We start from the raw sequence: 17,925 nt of genomic DNA, 5'->3' as shown, positions 1-17,925 counted from the left end.
ACGTAACTTTTGGTTGATGGTGTTATATAGATAAAATATAGGATTATCATCTCTACCACATTTTTCAGATGTCTTAGTCTAGCGACCCTGTAAAATAGAGCTTGCTTAATACAAATTGTTCTTAGTGAACCCCTGTTCCTTGACAAATAGTACTTCTTTATTTTATGGGATATTCATAAACTTTTGGAAAATATGGTGGGAATCTTATCCATTCAACTCATTAGCACTTTGTGTGATTTTCAGAATTTGACAGCCTCCAGGCCTTGTGGCTCCTTGCCTGCTCTTTTTAAAAGTCACTCTAAATCACTGACAAGTTGGTGGTGACATCGTTTATAAGTTCTCTCAGTACCCAGGGTGGAGTTGGATTGGGCCAAGAGATTTGAACTCACTGCAAACAGATGTTTGCTTCACTTTGCTTCGGGTGCTTCTGAGAAAAGTGCTTTCTTCCCTTTTAATTCTGAATATAAGGATTCTTATTCCAGTTACTATAGCTGGGTAATGAATTACCCCAAAACTTAATGACATAAGCCAACCATTTATTATGCTAAGGGTTCTGTGGGTGAGGACTTTGGACAGAATAGAGTGGGGATGGCTTGCCTCTGATCCACTAGATGGGGGCCCAAGTTGGAAGACTCAAAGGCTGGAGGCTGAAATCATCTGAAGGTTTGTTCGTTCACATGTCTGGCAGTTGATGCTAGCTGTTGGTTGAGGTCTTAGCTGAGGCTAATGGCCACAACACCTACATGTGGCCTCTCCTGCTGTATGGGCTTCCTCATAGCATGGTGGCTGGGTTCCAAGAGTGAGCATCCTGAGAGACAGAGCTAGGTAGAGCTGTGTCCTTTTTAAGGCTTAACTTTGGAAGTGATGTAGCATTACTTCCACCGATTCTATTGTGTGAAGTAGTCAAGGGAACCACCTAGTACAAGGGGAGGGGAAATAGACTCCACTTTTTGATAATGTTGGTTAAAGTGCTGACATAGCAAGTGAGACTAGAGATACTGTTGTGGCCATTTTTAGAAAAGAAATTGTCACAATGTTTGACAAAAGCCAGAATAGTGTAGGGACATCCCACTTCTTCTTAGTTATTAATCTGCAGGTCTAACCCCTATTCCATCTAATTTTTTTTTATTATAGAGTATTTCAAACATATAAAAGTAAATAGAGTAGTATAACAAACGCCTTGGTATCCATCACCCAATTTCATTATCTGTTATCAACTTGGCCAATCTTGCTTCTTTATATCCATACCCATTTTCACCAGCCATCCAGTTTATTTTGAAGCAAATCTTAGACAATACATATTTCATCTGTAAATAGTTCAATCTGTACCTCTAAAATAAAAAGGCCTTTAGAAAACATAACCATAATACCATTATCCACCTAAAAACACTAACAGTAATTTGTTAATATCATCAGTCAGTATCTATACCTGTGCAATTGGCTTATAAATTTTCTTTTTACTTTTTACATTTATTATTATTATTTTTTAGTTTATTTGAACTGGGATCCAAATATGGTCAATTAAATGCAATTGGGTGGCATGTCTCTTAAGTCTTTTTTGATCTATAAGTTTCTTATCCATCTCTTTTCTCCTTGTATTTTTGTTGTTGGAAAAAACAGGTCATTTATCTTGCAGGGTTACACTTAGTCTGGATTTTGCTGATTATTACACTGTATTTTCTGTAAATTGGTGGTTAGACCTAGAAGCTTGATCAAACGAAAGTGTAATTTGTTTGGCAAGACTAGCTCATAGGAAGTGCGATGTATTTCCATCAGGAGGTACATAATTTCTTGTCTCTGCTTTATGATATTAGGTGCCACTGATGACCATTGCCTTGGTCCATTGATTCTTTAGGGGTGGCAAAAAGATGTCGTTCTAATTCTATCCTTCCTTCTTCATGTATTAGCCAGAATAATTTTATAAAGAAAAACTTTCCTTCATCTGCTATACTCTGAGATATAGTTTTCATAGAAGAGTCAAGATAAATCTTGAGTCTTTCCCTTTATCAGTTCTCAAAATTATGAGGATTGGTTCTCTAACATCCCCCAAGGTGATTAATGAGTGCTGTTTCTAAATATCATTATGAACTAATGCATTTAATTATTTTTGAGGTATTTCAGTTTATTGTGATCATCATTCATTTTGGTGCTCAGTTGTTCCATCATCAGTCAGTAAGAGCTTATTTGAGTTGGATCAGTCCTTTGGTCATAATCCTAGTATTTTCTGACAGCTTCCTTACTATCAGGTATGATAAGATGCCTCAAGATTATCTTGTACATTTCTTGTTCCACACCCAGAATTTGACATTTTCCAAAGATGCTGGTTCCTTTATAGTGGGAGAGGAGTTTTGGTTTTTACTTTAAATATAATTCCTTTTTGGGAGGAGAGTTAATATCAAAATGTAACTTTTTATGTATTTTTTATCAAACTAATAGATGCATATGTATAAAAAATTAAAATTCTAATGCTTTGGAGGGCTTATAATATAAACATCAATACCCTCCTCCTTTCCAGGCCACTCTCTGTTCTCTTCATAGACAAACATTTTTAATTATTGTAGCTGTTTCCTTTTGATAATTACCACCATCATGACTCCTGACAAGTTGCTACTACTTGTTACTTAATTTATATATTTCACACACTATCTGCAGATTTGCTGTATGATAGATGATGATTTAGGTCATCTCCATCACTTTCTCACTTTTTCTCCTTCCTCCTCTTCTCAATAGAGTCATAACACTATTTTTTGTCAGAACATAATTGTAACAGTCTGTTGAGGTGTTTCTAACATTTTCCAGTCTACTCATTTGGGGCTTTATCCTTCCTGACCCCTTTTTTAGAGGTTCATTCTACACTTTTACGTATATCATTGATAACACGCCTTTTCCTCCATGCTTCACATTAAAAATAATCTGGTCTTAGCCATTCAGCTTAATAGTTGATGAAGTATTTGAAGAGCACAGAGTTACGAGCAGATTGGCAGACACTCGCTTTCACCTTGGCATCAATCCATTAGTCTATGTTCTTTATCTACTGTTATCAAAGCCCACATTATTATTTTTTCATCTAGTTCATGAGAATTTCTTTCAACTTTGTCAAATATCTCCCTAAAATCAAGATACATCGAGGTGTGATAATTCAATCAAAGCTGAAAAGGAATTAGTTCTTAACTTTTTTATTACACTTTCAAGGAAAAAGAACTGTGTTACTTCTTAAACTAGAGAATTGACTGCAGAGTTCAGTTCTCAAAAGCATGATAGCTCTAACATGTGGGTTATGAGCATAATTTGTATAATTTACTTAATTGATAAACTGAAAAAAAATCTATGATTCTGCTTATTCTTCTTCAGTCTCAAAGCTTTCCTTTTTAGTAAATTGACCACAAATGCTGTTTTTACAAATGGAAGACGTCTGTAATCCTTGCACTCCTCTAACCCTTGTAGTTTATATTTAAAATGGCTAAATTGGCTCCTTTTAAGGATATATATAGTCAATATTAGATTTTTATTTTTCTTGCTGCTCTTGGCAATTTTTGATTCTGCTCAATTTAGAATCTTGTTTATTTATGTGGAAACTTTGACAGTGAACAAATACACTGACCTTAATATGAGAAAATGAAGATACTGTTCTATTCAGTTGGGTTTGTATTTTAAGATGCTTCCACCTTTTGTGCAGAGCTTACTCCCCTTTTGCCCTGTTCCTCCTGGAGAAATTTGTGAGGTTCGTGAAGTTGGGAAGTGGATTGTGTGGGAGTTAAATTTTCATCCTGTGACAGAGGAGGGGAGCTTTCCTCTGTATAATGCTCATTCTAGAAGGTAAAGACTAAAACCATGATTTTACCAGCTTCAAATAAGCAACCCAAAGAGCACGCTTCCTCTCTCTTTAGCAGAAAAATAACAATGGATGATTTTGAATTAATTCTCTGGAAGGCTCAACCTTCGTTTTATTTTTTCACACTGCTGAAAGCATGGCAGGCACTAGAGGAAGACAAAAGATGTTACGAGCTGCTGCATAGTAAATGTGCTGATTATAGTCAGTGCTATCTTATTCCTTTACATCTGGGCATTGTCACTTAACTTTACAATAATCGGTTTTTGGTATTTGGTCTTTTTCTGAGATAAGGCTGAGATGAAATGAAATGGATTATATAATGATTAAATCTTAATCCAGAAAAAATAATGCTGCTTGTCAAAAGAGAAGCTACATAATAGTGATGACATCAATGACACTTTCAGTGGTTTTTAAAGGTCAAGCTCTGCAAATTCGATTGTATCTAAGACTTGATTCTGAATGGAATCGTTGTACCGTGGTTTTCAAGGAACTGTTAAGGTAGCTGGGATTTGAATGGAAAGAGTTAAGTGTAGAGGATATTTTATTATATTTCAAAGCAAATTATTCAGGTTCCATAAAAACAAATTAAAATTAAATATTCCTCCTTTTACTTTTTTTTTTTAAAGATTTTATTTTTTCCTTTTTCTCCCCAAAGCCCCCCAGTACATAGTTGTATATTCTTCGTTGTGGGTCCTTCTAGTTGTGGCATGTGGGACGCTGCCTCAGCGTGGCTTGATGAGCAGTGCCATGTCCGCGCCCAGGATTCGAACAAACGAAACACTGGGCCACTTGCAGCGGAGCGCGAGAACTTAACCACTCGGCCACGGGGCCAGCCCCCTCCTCCTTTTACTTTTTATTCAAGAAATTATTATTAAAAGAGAAAAAAGATTAATCAGTTTTCTTTTAATATTGTGCAAAGCTTGAAAGCATCTGAGATCATTACTTTCAACTCAGATTGCATGCCAAACAAAAATGTGGATCAAACCTAATGAACAACTCAGGTCTTGTCTGCACCCTTAATACAAAAAGAACATTAATATTGAGAAGAAATGCTCTACCCGAGTAATTCTAGAATTATCAAAGAGATTATTTGGTTGGTACTAAAAATGATTTTTTTTCAGTAGTAGCACAGTGCTAATAACTACAGTGCCTCTGTGAAACACTTCTATAATTCACATCTGAAATAAATGAAGAATATGTGGAATCTTTCCATTGAGACAGAATTACTCTAAATCACAAAGCATGTTAAAACATGCGGTAACTCATATCCTTCTCCTTTATGTATCAATTATAGTTATTTTTACATAATAGAATGGATTTTCCTATAACTCATAGTAAAACTATTTTGAACTGTATAAACAAGGAAGTACATACATCTAAGCTAAATAATTTTTTTCTGATATCTACCATGAATAGAAAATTTACAGGAAAAGAAACCCCAAGAAAGTGTTTTAAGAAAGGAAATAGCTACAAATAACCACCACTTAGAGATTACTATAATTAAGTTTTAAGGTGATAGAACGTGGATGATCTTTATCTTGATTCTTAAAGCAAATGAGGTTTAACTCTACCTTCTTGTTTGGCAAATTAGACAAATTTCTTATTAAAACAGTTCACTGATATCAAGAAAAGAGTGATCTTTCTAATTCTGAATTTTTGCTTCCTAAATGAGAATCGGAGAAATAAAAAGTACATAATGTGTCTACCTCCTGGTATAGTATAGCTGGCATAGCACAGTATCTTATAGGACTTATATGACACTTTTTTGTTTGCTATATCCTTAATTTCCACTATTTTCGTGAAGACTACTCTATTAATTAATAGTTCTTATTTGGAAGGTACCGATTCTTTGAAAATCAATTCAATGGACTCTGTTCATAACTTTAACTGCTTTTGTTACCCTTATTGGCATTTTCTTTAATTTATTTGGATTTTTGCAAGATGAGCCATTCAAGGTACATGAAAAGCAATAATTAATGCCCATTTTCCTCCATCCGGCTTCCTTTTATAAATAGCCTGAAACTGCGTTTCTTCCTCCACCCACTCGATGCCGGATTCATATAATACGGATTCATATCTTTTTTGTTTTCTTTGTTAATTCAGGTCTCTACTAGACCTCTGGCACTCCAGGCTTCTCCCATCTGTTACACTTCAGTGTTTCTGATTGTTCTTCCCTTTTTTCCCCAGATATAGGTGTCTTCATCCTCTTCATTCTCTCTTACTCTCTATCTCTAGCCCTCTCATTCTCAGTAAACTGTATTTCCAGCTTCTTTAGCCACGTTACTGTTGCTACATTGTCCCCACAGATCCCAGCAACATTTCCTACCAGTTCAGGCAGGGTTCCTGTAGCAGGCTGGCTCAAACAGCCTGAGAAGAAAGGTGGTGACCTGGCTATGCCTATTAGAGAGCTGTGATCACTATGGCATGTGGCTAGCCTGGTTCTAGCAACCAGCAGTCACACTGAGCATTGTTTGTAGCACAGAACTTCTTTAGTTGTTTTTTTGTACAAGCAGATAAGCCAACTGCAAGAGGACTTGCTATTAGAAATAGATTTCCCATAGTGGTGTCAGGGATGATAGTCAAAATTTCAGAGTAAAGTTCAGCATTTGTCAGAATAGAATCCAGCTGTAGCACTGAAGCAGAGTCCTGTAGGCTCCCTGCTCTCCCAGATTTTAACACTTTGATTGCTAGATCATGAGGAGTTCAGGGGACTAGAAGGAGTCTGAGTGAAGAATAAAAGTGTCCAGAATTTCAGGAAGGGCGTAAGAGGAGCTTGGGGCAGAGACTTTTTTCCCAACCAGCATTTCAACAAACAACGTGGCTGAATTTTGCATATCAGGTCAATGTCAATCTTTTGGGTGATAAGTTTGTCCTCACCCACATTCTGTCTTCTTGTCCTCCTGAGACCAAACAAACACATATACTAGACAGATATTTTACAGATTTTACAGATGAAGAAATTGAGACTCAGAGAGGGCAGGTCACAAATGCCAGTGTTGGAGCTAAGATGTAAAGTCAGGAGTGACTGACTCAAAAGAAAAAGCCATTGGGACTAAGATTGTCACACAACATTATTCGTTAGTGTTCTTCAACACTAGCTAAGGGATCTTACAGATGTTATTTGGTTTTCTTGTGAAATAGTGTGGACCTTATTATCAATCCCCTTTTCAGGTTTGGGAAACCTGAGGTTTAGAGAAGTAACTTCTTCAGAGATACTGAAAGAATGAACAAAAGATGGAAGTTCATTAGGCTGTAGAATCTGGATTCACATACTATCCACTTTCTGATTCCAGAACTCCTGCTCTACCACACCATGCCACCCTGAAGCCTGCAACTGTACATTTCTTAGAACACTCTCCCAACAATGCCTGCTCTTCTCCACAAAGATGGCTATGATAACACATGGCCAATGGTCATACATTTACATTTGCTTTCCCTGGCATTGGGTTAGCACGAAGCCAATTACATTCTCCTTCCTGATTCTCCTTAAAACTAATGGTGAGCAATTGACAGTCAGTTAACCAGGACTGGAGAGTGGTCTGTGGCCAAGAAATAGAATCACACTAACTAGAGTATGTGGAGTGAAACGCTGACTTCAGCTCTAAAATCCATGTGTTTTGTGTACCGTTTGTGTTGATTTGGAATTTCTTTTCTGGGAGTAGTATTTTGTCCTTCTATCAAATACTTTATTTAAATACAAACAAATAAATCTTTTATATTGCCCATATCCAATATTCTAGACTGGGTACAAATGTCACTTCTTCCTTGAAGCTTTCCTTACCTGCCCCAAGCAGAACCAGTCAGACCCTTTTCTGTACCTAAAGCACATGTCTTAACTGTAGTCAATCTAAATTGTCCTGCAGTTATTTTTTTATATTTCAGATTAACCCATAAGGACTTTGACCTATTAATCTATTTCTTCCCATCAACCAGATTATGTTTGGCACATAGTAAGTGTCCAAGAAACAATTGTTGACTTAATCAATTAACTTACCCACTGAGAAATAAAGTTCATGTTCACTAGCTTGGAAAGGAATTAAGTGATATCGTTTTTAGTGGTGGACATGATGGTAACATTTGGTCTGTCTTAGAACTTCATCATTTTGATTAACCAAATACAGGGAATGAAGGCTTAACAACTCTGTTATAACATTTATAATCCGTTTACTGCTTTGTAAATATAATTATTTTATATTTAATTGCAAAAAATTCCCTGGAGTAAAATTGTATTCAACAATTTGAATTAATTAAAATTATACGGATATTTGAAATGGTGATGTTCATCTGTATATATTTACATGGAAAGATGTCTATGATATATTGTTAAGTAAATAAAGAGCAGATTAGGAAACAGCAATTAAAGTATGATCTCATTTTCATAAAAAGAAATTTATAGGAAAAATTCTAGAATAATAATAGTGAGAGTAATAATAATATTTATATCCTTTCTTTACAATGAATGATTATAAATTTCCAAGTATGGAATTAAGTGCCTTCACACATTATTTTAATCCTCACAATAACTCTCTCAATTCATGTATCACTAATTGATTCAGCATTCAACTTGTGTTTCTTGTCCAAAGCACTGTGCTAAATGTTAGAGATACAACAGTGAATCAGACAGACACCGTACTCAGTGTTTTATCATTATCCTAACTCTACAGATGAAAATTAGAGAGCTTTCCCCATCCCTCATGGGTCTTCTGGTCCAACTTAACATACAGACCCAGAGGACTCCCATAGGCTACATTTGCCACCAGTCTATTCAGGTGGATATGGCACAGGAACCCTAGTTTCCAAGCAGGGCAGCATCAGACCTTCCTTTCTCTGGGAGTCCTTGCAGCAGTTCACACGGTCTCCCAGCAGCCATCATCTTTGGTTCCCCAGATAATGGATCAGACTCAGGGAGATGAGAGTTACACTGGGTGGGTGCAGGAGCCACCCTAACGTAGCATTCTCCATATAACAATTCCGTATGTATAGTGTCCAGGGTTCCCATAAGAATCACTACCACCATCAGATATTTACAGTTCATTATAGCTTCTCCCAGTCCGAAGGAAGTTTGCCAGTCAGAGGTCATTTCAATCATAAGCAACGCTACCTGGAAACATGGTTAACATTTTACTCCTATCGAATTACTGGAAAAACCGAACTAGAGAGTGAACCAAAGGTCAAATTCTCAAGCAGAAGAAGGGGAAAGAGTTTTGTTAAGTAGCTATCCAATAAGCTAGTGGCTGACTGGATTCTACCTTAAGTCTTTCTGACTCTGAAGCCTGACTTCTGCACTTTACTGGAGGGTAATGAAAATGATCTCAGGGAGGAAAGCTTTTCACTTTCTTCTTCATTCTTTCTGAATTCTCAAGGTTTTTTTTTTTGGAAAGAGAATGAATTTCTTTTGTAATCAGAAAGAAATGTTTTCATTAAAAAGACTAGCAACATGAAAACGTGCTTTTGCCATAGCATTAAGTGAAAGCAGCCAGAAACAAAATGATATAGGTATTTGCATTGTGATTAGAATGATGTAAAAAGAAGAAGGCAGAGGGGAAGAAGCCAAGCAAAAATACAAAGCAGTCCTAACAGTAGCTGAGTTAGGACGGTTGGCTTGTGAAGGGCTTTTTTTTTCTGTTTTCCAGATTTTCTGTGAAATGCTTACATTATTCTTGGAATAAAATGAAATAAATTTATTAAAATAGAAAGAAAATATATTTAGTTCACAAAATACTGGAAATGTAAAAACCAGGCAAACATCATCCTAAGGTAATAGATTTAGTTCTCTTTTTCTTTTTATAGGTAAATATATTTTACATAAAATTTAACTATGTTAGGGGTTCAGAGTTCTCAAATTATTTCAAAACACACACACGGGCTTGGAAGATGGGAAGGTGGATTAGAGAGCAGTTCCGTTCCATTCCTGAAAGTCACCCATGTAACCAAAAGAATTTGCCCAGGGGCCTTGCTGCGTCCCTGCCCTGACACCACTATTTCAGTGCACTGCAGTGACTTGCCTAGGTCTGGGTTCACTCGGAAGAGTGGAAATATTATTGCCCAACCCCTTTCACATGTTATTTGTCTATAGTTATTTCAGGATGTAGCTATTTAAGGTTTAATTTTCTTTTAAACTCACGTTTTGGGCTTTATAGGATCCTTCTTTAGCCAAGGACTCATATAATTGGATAGCTGCTGTTATGTTTTGCGTGCCAACATTTCCAAATAGCAAAGCATCAGCCATTTTCTCCATAGCTTTCAAATTTCCCATGTCAGCTGCTTTGGCAAACAGTATGTAGGCTCTGTTTCAAGAATATGAAGTTAGGATTATCAAAAATGAAATTTTCTGCTCCTTACTTCGTACTACTTTTCTCTAACAAGTAGGACCCAATTGTTATTGCTACTAACAATACAGTTTAGCTGAAATCCTTTACGTCTCTAGACCAGTAGATTTTTTCATCCCTAGATTAGTCTAAGACTATAATTTCAAATATATCTGACAAACAGTGAAGTGCTAAAAGGAGAACTATATAGGATACACCATGCTTCAAGCTTATACATCAGGTGAGGTGAAAAATTGAGGCATTTGTCCTAACATAGTAAAAACTCCCATTATATGAATATTTGTTTTATAAAATGAACTCTGAAATATATGACAATATAATCAAAATCAATTAAAAAATCAAAACTGGAATGTCACATCTAGGAAGTTACTATCATGAGAACAACGATCCTTTTATATTCTGAAATAAACAGAGCATATTCTCGAGCACAGCAAAGCCAGACTGAGGAAAAACAATAACCAAACAAAACCTAATGGTTCCTAGAGCTCTAGAGTCTGACTGCCTGGGTTCAAATCCTGGCTTCACCACTTATTAGTCTGAGAGCTTCAGGCAGGTTAACTTCTCTGTGCCTCTCTCATCTATGGATGGGGATAACAGTAGCACCTACTTCATAGGGTTGCTGGTAGATTCAATGAGATAATTCATGTGAAGCACTTGGCATAGTGCCTGGAACAGAGTAAACACTCAATAAGTTTAGCTATTATTATTATTATACTATTGCATAGATTCTAAAGTTTTATATCATGATAATTGTTCTCCTGTGAAAGTTTAGTGATTACAAATATAGATGCCATAGGGTTGCCTTACACTGCAATTTCTGAGTCCCCATCAGATGCAATTTGGATCTGATCTGTATAACAAGCTGTGATGGAGAGCCTTGCAAAGTCAAAACTTGTGTCAGAGAAAGAGAATACTTTTGGGATTTATTTTTACTCATGTAACTTCCTTTTTGGCAGCAGTAAGACCAGAAAGCATTAACCTCTGCCTATGACCTTCACTCAAATACAAAAAACCACACTAATCTACCATTCCTTCCACGTCAGAAGGATCAGGAAACTCAGCTTCATGTATCGCCTATCCAGGCTGATGGTAAAATAACCTGCTCTTGGTCAAAGGCTGGAGCAGAATAGAAGGGACAAAAACGGAGGGACTGAGTAACATCCAGGTGGGTATTAGGGTCCTGGATGCCAAAAAAGAGGGTAGATTCCAGTGCAACAAAAAGAAGCTGGGAGGTCAAGCAAGAAATTAACCTGGGTCAGAGCAAGCTGAGATTCTGGGGACCAGAAGGCAAATAATAAGATAGAAGTTCTCAAAGCTCAGTAAATGCAAATTTCTGGCATCCATGGACAGGCATGACATCAGGATAGAAGCTACTCCCTGAAGCCCTCTGTCACATAGCTTGCTGCTGCAATTACATAGTTTGCTGGGACTAGAAGGGCATCACCATGGACTAGGGTAGAGAAACCTGAGATAGGCTGCAGGAGCCATCAGTATATCCATTCACTGGTCCCATGGGGCAGCAAAAGTTTGCAAAACCAATCCCTCTAGCTGTCTTTGATTCTAAGGGAGGGGTGGGTACCTAGGTCTCCTGTCCTGAAAGACCAAGTTGATATAAGGAATACTAGAAGTAGGTCCTAGGGCTGGAGAAAGTTGTTAGTAAATTAGGAAGGATTAAGATCTGGGCAGCAATCCCCAAGAGGGAAAAAGTAGGAGAAACTGGGAGCAGGGGCAGATCCCAAAAAGAAAGTTCAGTTTGGCATCTGGATCATCTCTAAGGGATCTGGCGTTGGATGCTAAGGTAAGAACTGGGGAAGAAGGAGTTAAGTGCATCTCTAAGACACATCAGAAACTTGGTGTGGGGCAGCAGCTTATCTCCAAACTTCCTTTGCTGATGGGGAGTAATTCTTAATGACACCTAACCCTGGCTGTCACTGAGTCTTCCTGACGCCTTCAGACAATTTTGTGTCTCCCTGATATAAGCTTGCTTAGCATCTGTACTTCTAACAGCGCTGACTTTTTCAACAATTTCCCCCCTCATATATACGAAGAGGCGGAACGAATGAATGAATGAACTTGGCTAGGGAATAGCCCAATTTATTGGAATAAATTGAATATGAGTGTGGATGAGTCAAAAGGACTAGTAGCACCTCTATCTTGTGCTACCCCGACCTGAGAAGTGGTGAAGTAAGGAGGAGGTAGGATAGAGGAAAGAATGGGAGTGAAATGATTCCCCTTTGGTTAGTAGGGTGTGCTTTCATTTTTCTCTCCTCTGACCAGAATCTTAGAGATGTTTACATAGGTAAAACTAGCTTAAGGGGAGAGCAGACAATCCTGATAACTGAAGGAATTTCACTCAGCTTTCCCACAAACTTCTGGGGCCTCTTGATATGAGCAGGTTTGGTTTCAATTCTCCATTGCTACTAACTTAGAAGGGTCAGGAAACTCAGCTTTACGTACACTCTCGTGTATCTGCTGCAAAAATAAGCTGCTCTTCTGGCACTCTTGTGCAAGGACTGAAGAAGGATAGGCTGGGCAAAAATAGCCTGAGATGGAATGACAGCTAGGTGGGCATGAACATTCCTGCACTGCTGGATGGTCGGCTACCAGGGCTGGGTTTTCTCCCTTTCTTTAAGCCAAAGAGGAAAGCATCCTTCAAGGTTAAGTGGATAGTTACTTGGGACCTTCTAAGACTGATTTTGCCCCATCAGGCTGAATCTAAGGTTTTCTTGGACCTCATCTTGGGTTCGCCTGCTGTAGGCAGAGCTAGTCTGAAATCTCAGGGACAAGCCCCTTCCCAGAACTCCATTGTTCTCTCATCTACCTAGATTGGGTTGAGAATTCCCTATTCTTACTCACTCGTGGGCACCTGAGTGAGCTTCCCTATCAGGTTAGATTGTATTTTGGGGGTCTGATTTAACCCCATCCTCATCATAGCAGTCTCTGGGGATGCTCAACATGAGGCCCAGGTTTTGCTGGGGATGATTTCCTTTGCTTATATAAAAGCTTCTAATTTAACTTCCCTTAGAGAGAGGACCAACTTCTTTCCTTCCTTCTTATTGTCACTTTGGAAGAATTACAGAACCTTTTTTGACCTTCAATCTCCTCCTCTGTAATTTGGGGATAATACTCAATGTCTCACAATATCATTGTGAGTGACGAATAATATTCCACACATAAGCGCCTAGAACAACATCCAGCACAAAGAAGGAGTTTGACAAATGGAAGTTGTTGATGTTGTTGTAACCAGGTTCATAGCTGAGTGCCCCTTCATTCTCCGTACTCTTACAGTCTTCTCGAAGGCTTTAAGTTTTAAGAGAGACTTCATGGACTCCGCTGCTGCCCTGTCTCTGGCTGCCCTGTATCAGCTCTGCGATGCTTCCCCAGGGCTAATATGCCTAATCTGTGTGCAAACAAAGATGTGTCCTTGTTGAGGGTTCAGAGCCCGTTCTTTCTACTATTGGCTCAAGACATACTTGCTTTCTTCTCTCTCACACCTTCCATTTACCAGTTAGAGGACCAGAGATACAAATAACAAACGATTATCTCCTAGTCACTATGTGTCAGGCACTGCCTAAGGGCTTGTCTATATTATCCAGGGCATAAAGAGGTTAAGAGTCTTGCCCAGAATCATACAGCTGGTAAATGGTAGAGCTAGGATTTGATCCCAAGGTTTTAACTAGAAACTTGAAGTGTGACCTTAAGTTGTGTGCCTCTACCGGGGGAAGAAGATATTTCTGCCTCCCTTTTAGACAAAGTAGACTAGCAGAAAGAGAAACAAGGGACACAGAGTGAGGCCATGTGGCCCCAGTTTAGTCACTTTCCAGCTGTGTGTTTATGATTACCTCACTTTAACATCCTTGAATCTTTGTTCCCAACTTTTTGCCAGGGAAAAATGAAGCTCTTCCTAACTCGTAAGGCTGTTCTGGGGATAAAATGGAACCACATCCATGAAAGTGTTTTGACAACCATAAAGTGCTCAGTAAGGCAGAATAAAGCATTCTAAAACTACAACTACTCTAATTCAAATAACACATATTTTATTGCATTTGAAATACCTAATAAATTAAAGCTAACATGGGACATTTTTACCTGAATGCTCAGATCAGTGCCTTAATTCTGCATTTCACTTAAAGTGTAGGAACCACGATTTCATATACAGTTCTATTTCGACTGACAATTTGTAGGATTCTTTAAACATCATTTGATCCTTTTAAAAACAAAAGCTTAAGGCCAAATAAGCTTGTTATTCTAATAAGCTTTTAGTGACAAACTAGATTTAGGATTGTTCTTTTTTCTCAACCTGGAAATTTAACTTGGCTTAAGTAACCAAGTAAAGACTTACTCTTCTTTTTGTTTTTGGTTTCTAGACTGCTGGAGAATCTTGATGCCCATCTTAAAAAGCTGATCTCCTTCATCTGCGAAATTTTTCTTTGCTGGCTTTTTTGCTGTATATGAACAAACAAGGAAAAATAACATTATTTTTGTATTTTATCTTTTAAAAATAATGTGCTGGAGTGGTAGTTTGGGTTTTTCTAAACTCTGCATTTCAAGATCGTCTGGTTTTTGGTCAGAAAGTAGAAGCTGCTTACAAAAGTACCCTCTTCCTGTCTTTTGTAAAAGGATCTGGAGGATGGAGGAGACAGAGAGATGCTTCTGGTGGTGGGAGGGAGAGAGATGTTCCTGGTCTGGGAAAGGGATGCAAAGTCCTGCAAAGCAGAATGCAGGAAGCAAGGCCTCCAAGGGAAGGTGTATCCTCGAGGCTCAGGCTCCCTTGTCTGAGCACGACCCACAAACCTCAGAGTCGTAAGATTCCAAGAGAACATGAGCAACGGGCATCTCCGAGATGACTAGTGTACACGTAACACTGGAATTTTGCTTTGCCCAAGCCTCCTACCTCTACCCCCAGAACCTTTCAGAGACCTTTCTAGCCTGACTGAGAACTGTTGGGGATGAGCATCAGGAATAAAAGAGGGAGAGTAGATGTGTCAGAACACATCTAAAGACCTTGGTACACAGAAAGTACCAATAACTGCCTTGTGGGATAGGGGCTCAGAGTCAATTTTACAGGACATAAGGAAAATAAAGAAATGGAATTTTACCTGCTACATTGATACTTCTCAAGTATTTCTATAACACTTCACAGTTTTCAAAACATTATCACCAGTTGACAGACAGAGAAAGCTGGTTAGAGGGAGAATCAGTCTCAGAGCCACACGCCACCCCGGACACACAGACTCACACACACACACTATACGCACAACCTTGTCAAACATCACAGGGCCTCTCAAAATCCATTTTGACACTCAGTGAACCTCTGATTTAGGTGAACAATGCCTGAAGCCATTTTAAAGGAGAGGCACTCTGGGATTTGATGCCTCATTAATAAGGACACTAAGAACCTTAAGTGGTCCTTGTTTTCCTTCTCCTTGACAAAGTATCAGAGTTGTCCACTTTCTTTTTTAAATTTAAGAAGTTTTTAAACTTAAAAGCTAATCTACAATTATTTTGAATGCTTCAAATGATCTAGTCAATTTAGTAATACCAGATGCTTTCAGAACCTAATTTCTGCTTTGAGTTATATGTTGTCTGCACTTACGATTAAAGAGGAAAAAATAATGGGGAAAACCTACTAATCTGTGTTTGGAATAGTAATTGCTCCTATTAAGATGTTTTCAAAGAGTAAGAATAAATTTTGAAAGGCTGACTCTGCATGCACATATATTTGAGAAATGATTTACCACTACAGATTTCTACCCATGGCTTTTACTTTTATTTGTAGTTCTTTTTTGGTTTACCAAATTTATTGAAATACAACTTTTCTTTACTGTAAGATGGCTCAATTATCAGATAAAGTTATCTTGACAACACTTTAATTTCCTTTTCATAGTTCAACGATTTCCAAACTTGAGGGAAGCACAGTCAAGAAATAATTTGAGGAGACCACTCTGAACTTGACGTAAAGGACCTTCACAAGTCTGCAGCCTTGGAATGGCCAAATGGTGGAGGCCTGTTGTTCTGTCCTGATAGGGGCTCTAAGCTGACTGAGAAGTGGGAGGGCTGAGCATCAGCAAGAGAAGAAGGCAGAGCGGATGTGCCAGAGCACTATTTAAAATAGCAGCAAGTGTGCAAAGTGCTCCAACTAGATGAATTTATATTTCAGTGTTTGTCAGAGACATAATTTGTAGAGAAAGTTCTTGACACTTTACTACTTCTGCAGTCTTATTTCCATTACTCCATATCTAACCTGGATATTGTTATGGGTTGAACTGTGTCCTCCAAAATTCGTATTTTAAAGTCCCAACCCCTAGTACCTCAGAATGTAGCCTTATTTGGAGATAAGGTCTTTAAAGATGTGATTATGTTAAAATGAGGCCATTAGGAGGGGGCCCTAATCCCATAGGACTGATGTCCTTATAAGAAGAGGAAGAGACGCCAGGGGCATGCGGGCACAGGGAAAAGACCATGAAGGACACAGGGAGAAGGTGGCCATCTATAAGCCAAGGAGAGAAGCCTTAGAATGAAACCAACCCTGCTGACACCTTGATCATGGACTTCTAGCCTCCAGGACTATAAGAAAATAAATTTCTGCTGTTTAAGACAACTTGCCTGTGGTATTTTGTTATGGCAGCCCTAGCAAACTAATACAGATGCCCACTCCAGACTGCATGGAAAACAAGCTGCCTCTTCTCCCTGTGGAAAGGGATGCCCCCAAACTCAGCTTCCCATCAGATCAGTAGCTACCTTCTAAATGTAGGCGAGACTGTAATTTCCTGTGAGCCCCCAAGGTCTCTAGGTGCTGGATGCCTGACTTTCCCAAGTAGCTGGATGCTCAAGTAGCTCACCTCTGACAAGGTCACTTTTTCAGGACTGTACTTTAAGTGGTCAGTGTAGCAGGTAGACCTTCCACGTGTCCAGCAATCCCTGGACCCAACTCACCTCTCTGTGGGATGATGGGAGACCTGGGAATCTATGCCTTCTCTTGCTGACCCTTCAATTGTAAATTTCCCTTTTCAAGTCTATTCCTTAATCCCTGTCACTTGTTCTTGTGGAATTCATGCAAAGTCCTCTTGTTCATAATGACTAGAAGCAAATCTTTGGAACAGAAAGGGCCCGCTTGCTTGTTTCAGATATTAATGAGAAAGAGGAGATCTGGAGACAACTTGTTCTCTGTCATCCAAACATTAACTTATCCACTTAGTATGAATTGAACACATACCATGTATTAGACACAGTGCTAGACATCGTGTTTATAAAGCAGATTGAGACATTGTCTCAGCCTGGCGTGGAGACAGGCAAGTTTACGAAAAATTACAATGACATGTGGCAGACACTATGTAATAAGGTACTGTGAGAGTACAGCACAGATTGGGTTTCTGTAAGCAACAGGAACCCAATCTGATTGACTCAAGCAAAAGAAACTTATTGGGAGGCTGTTGAAAGCTCATAGAACCAATAGATTGGTCAGGAATGAGAGCATCTCTGGAAGTAGTAAGAAGCAGATACTGCTACTGGGATGGATTGGAATCCAATCCTTTTAGGAACTTCTCTTTGCTCCAGACTCCATGGAGGATGAATCTGAAGGGTCTAGTTAGGGAAGAAAATGTTCTCATTCCATTCCTATAAGAATGTATCCATTGGGGAAGACCCACTTCCTCAAAAGGAAATTGAGATAGTGAGAAAGGTAAAATGGATGATGGGAAGCCCCCACACAGCAAATGCCCACTTCAGGCACCTTACTCTGACTAAGTGAAATAAAAAAAATCT

At 38.5% G+C, this 17,925-nt stretch overlaps 1 protein-coding gene across 7 annotated transcripts in view; it reads right to left on the bottom strand.

Annotated features, from left to right (window-relative positions):
• SEL1L2 (SEL1L2 adaptor subunit of ERAD E3 ubiquitin ligase) overlaps positions 1 to 17,925 on the bottom strand; it is a 118,232-nt gene that overhangs the window by 43,253 nt on the left and 57,054 nt on the right. For 6 of the 7 annotated variants that reach the window (XR_002802789.2, XR_002802788.2, XM_023626099.2 and 3 more), the window contains exons 4-5: positions 14,504 to 14,606; positions 9,957 to 10,119 (exon numbers count right to left, since the gene is read on the bottom strand). Coding sequence is in view for 5 of the 7 variants with exons in the window: in XM_023626099.2 (XP_023481867.2) it covers positions 9,957 to 10,119; positions 14,504 to 14,606 (266 nt within the window). In the remaining 2 variants the exon portion in view is untranslated. Of the gene's footprint in view, positions 1 to 9,956; positions 10,120 to 14,503; positions 14,607 to 15,260; positions 15,402 to 17,925 lie in introns of those variants that run through there. The other variant, XM_070247221.1, reaches the window with a different exon arrangement.

The sequence above is a fragment of the Equus caballus genome, chromosome 22, assembly GCF_041296265.1.
Source record: "Equus caballus isolate H_3958 breed thoroughbred chromosome 22, TB-T2T, whole genome shotgun sequence".
Classification (NCBI taxonomy): Eukaryota; Metazoa; Chordata; class Mammalia; order Perissodactyla; family Equidae; genus Equus; species Equus caballus.
Note: the sequence above shows the minus strand (reverse complement) of the source record. Positions and strands in the feature narration are given on the sequence as shown.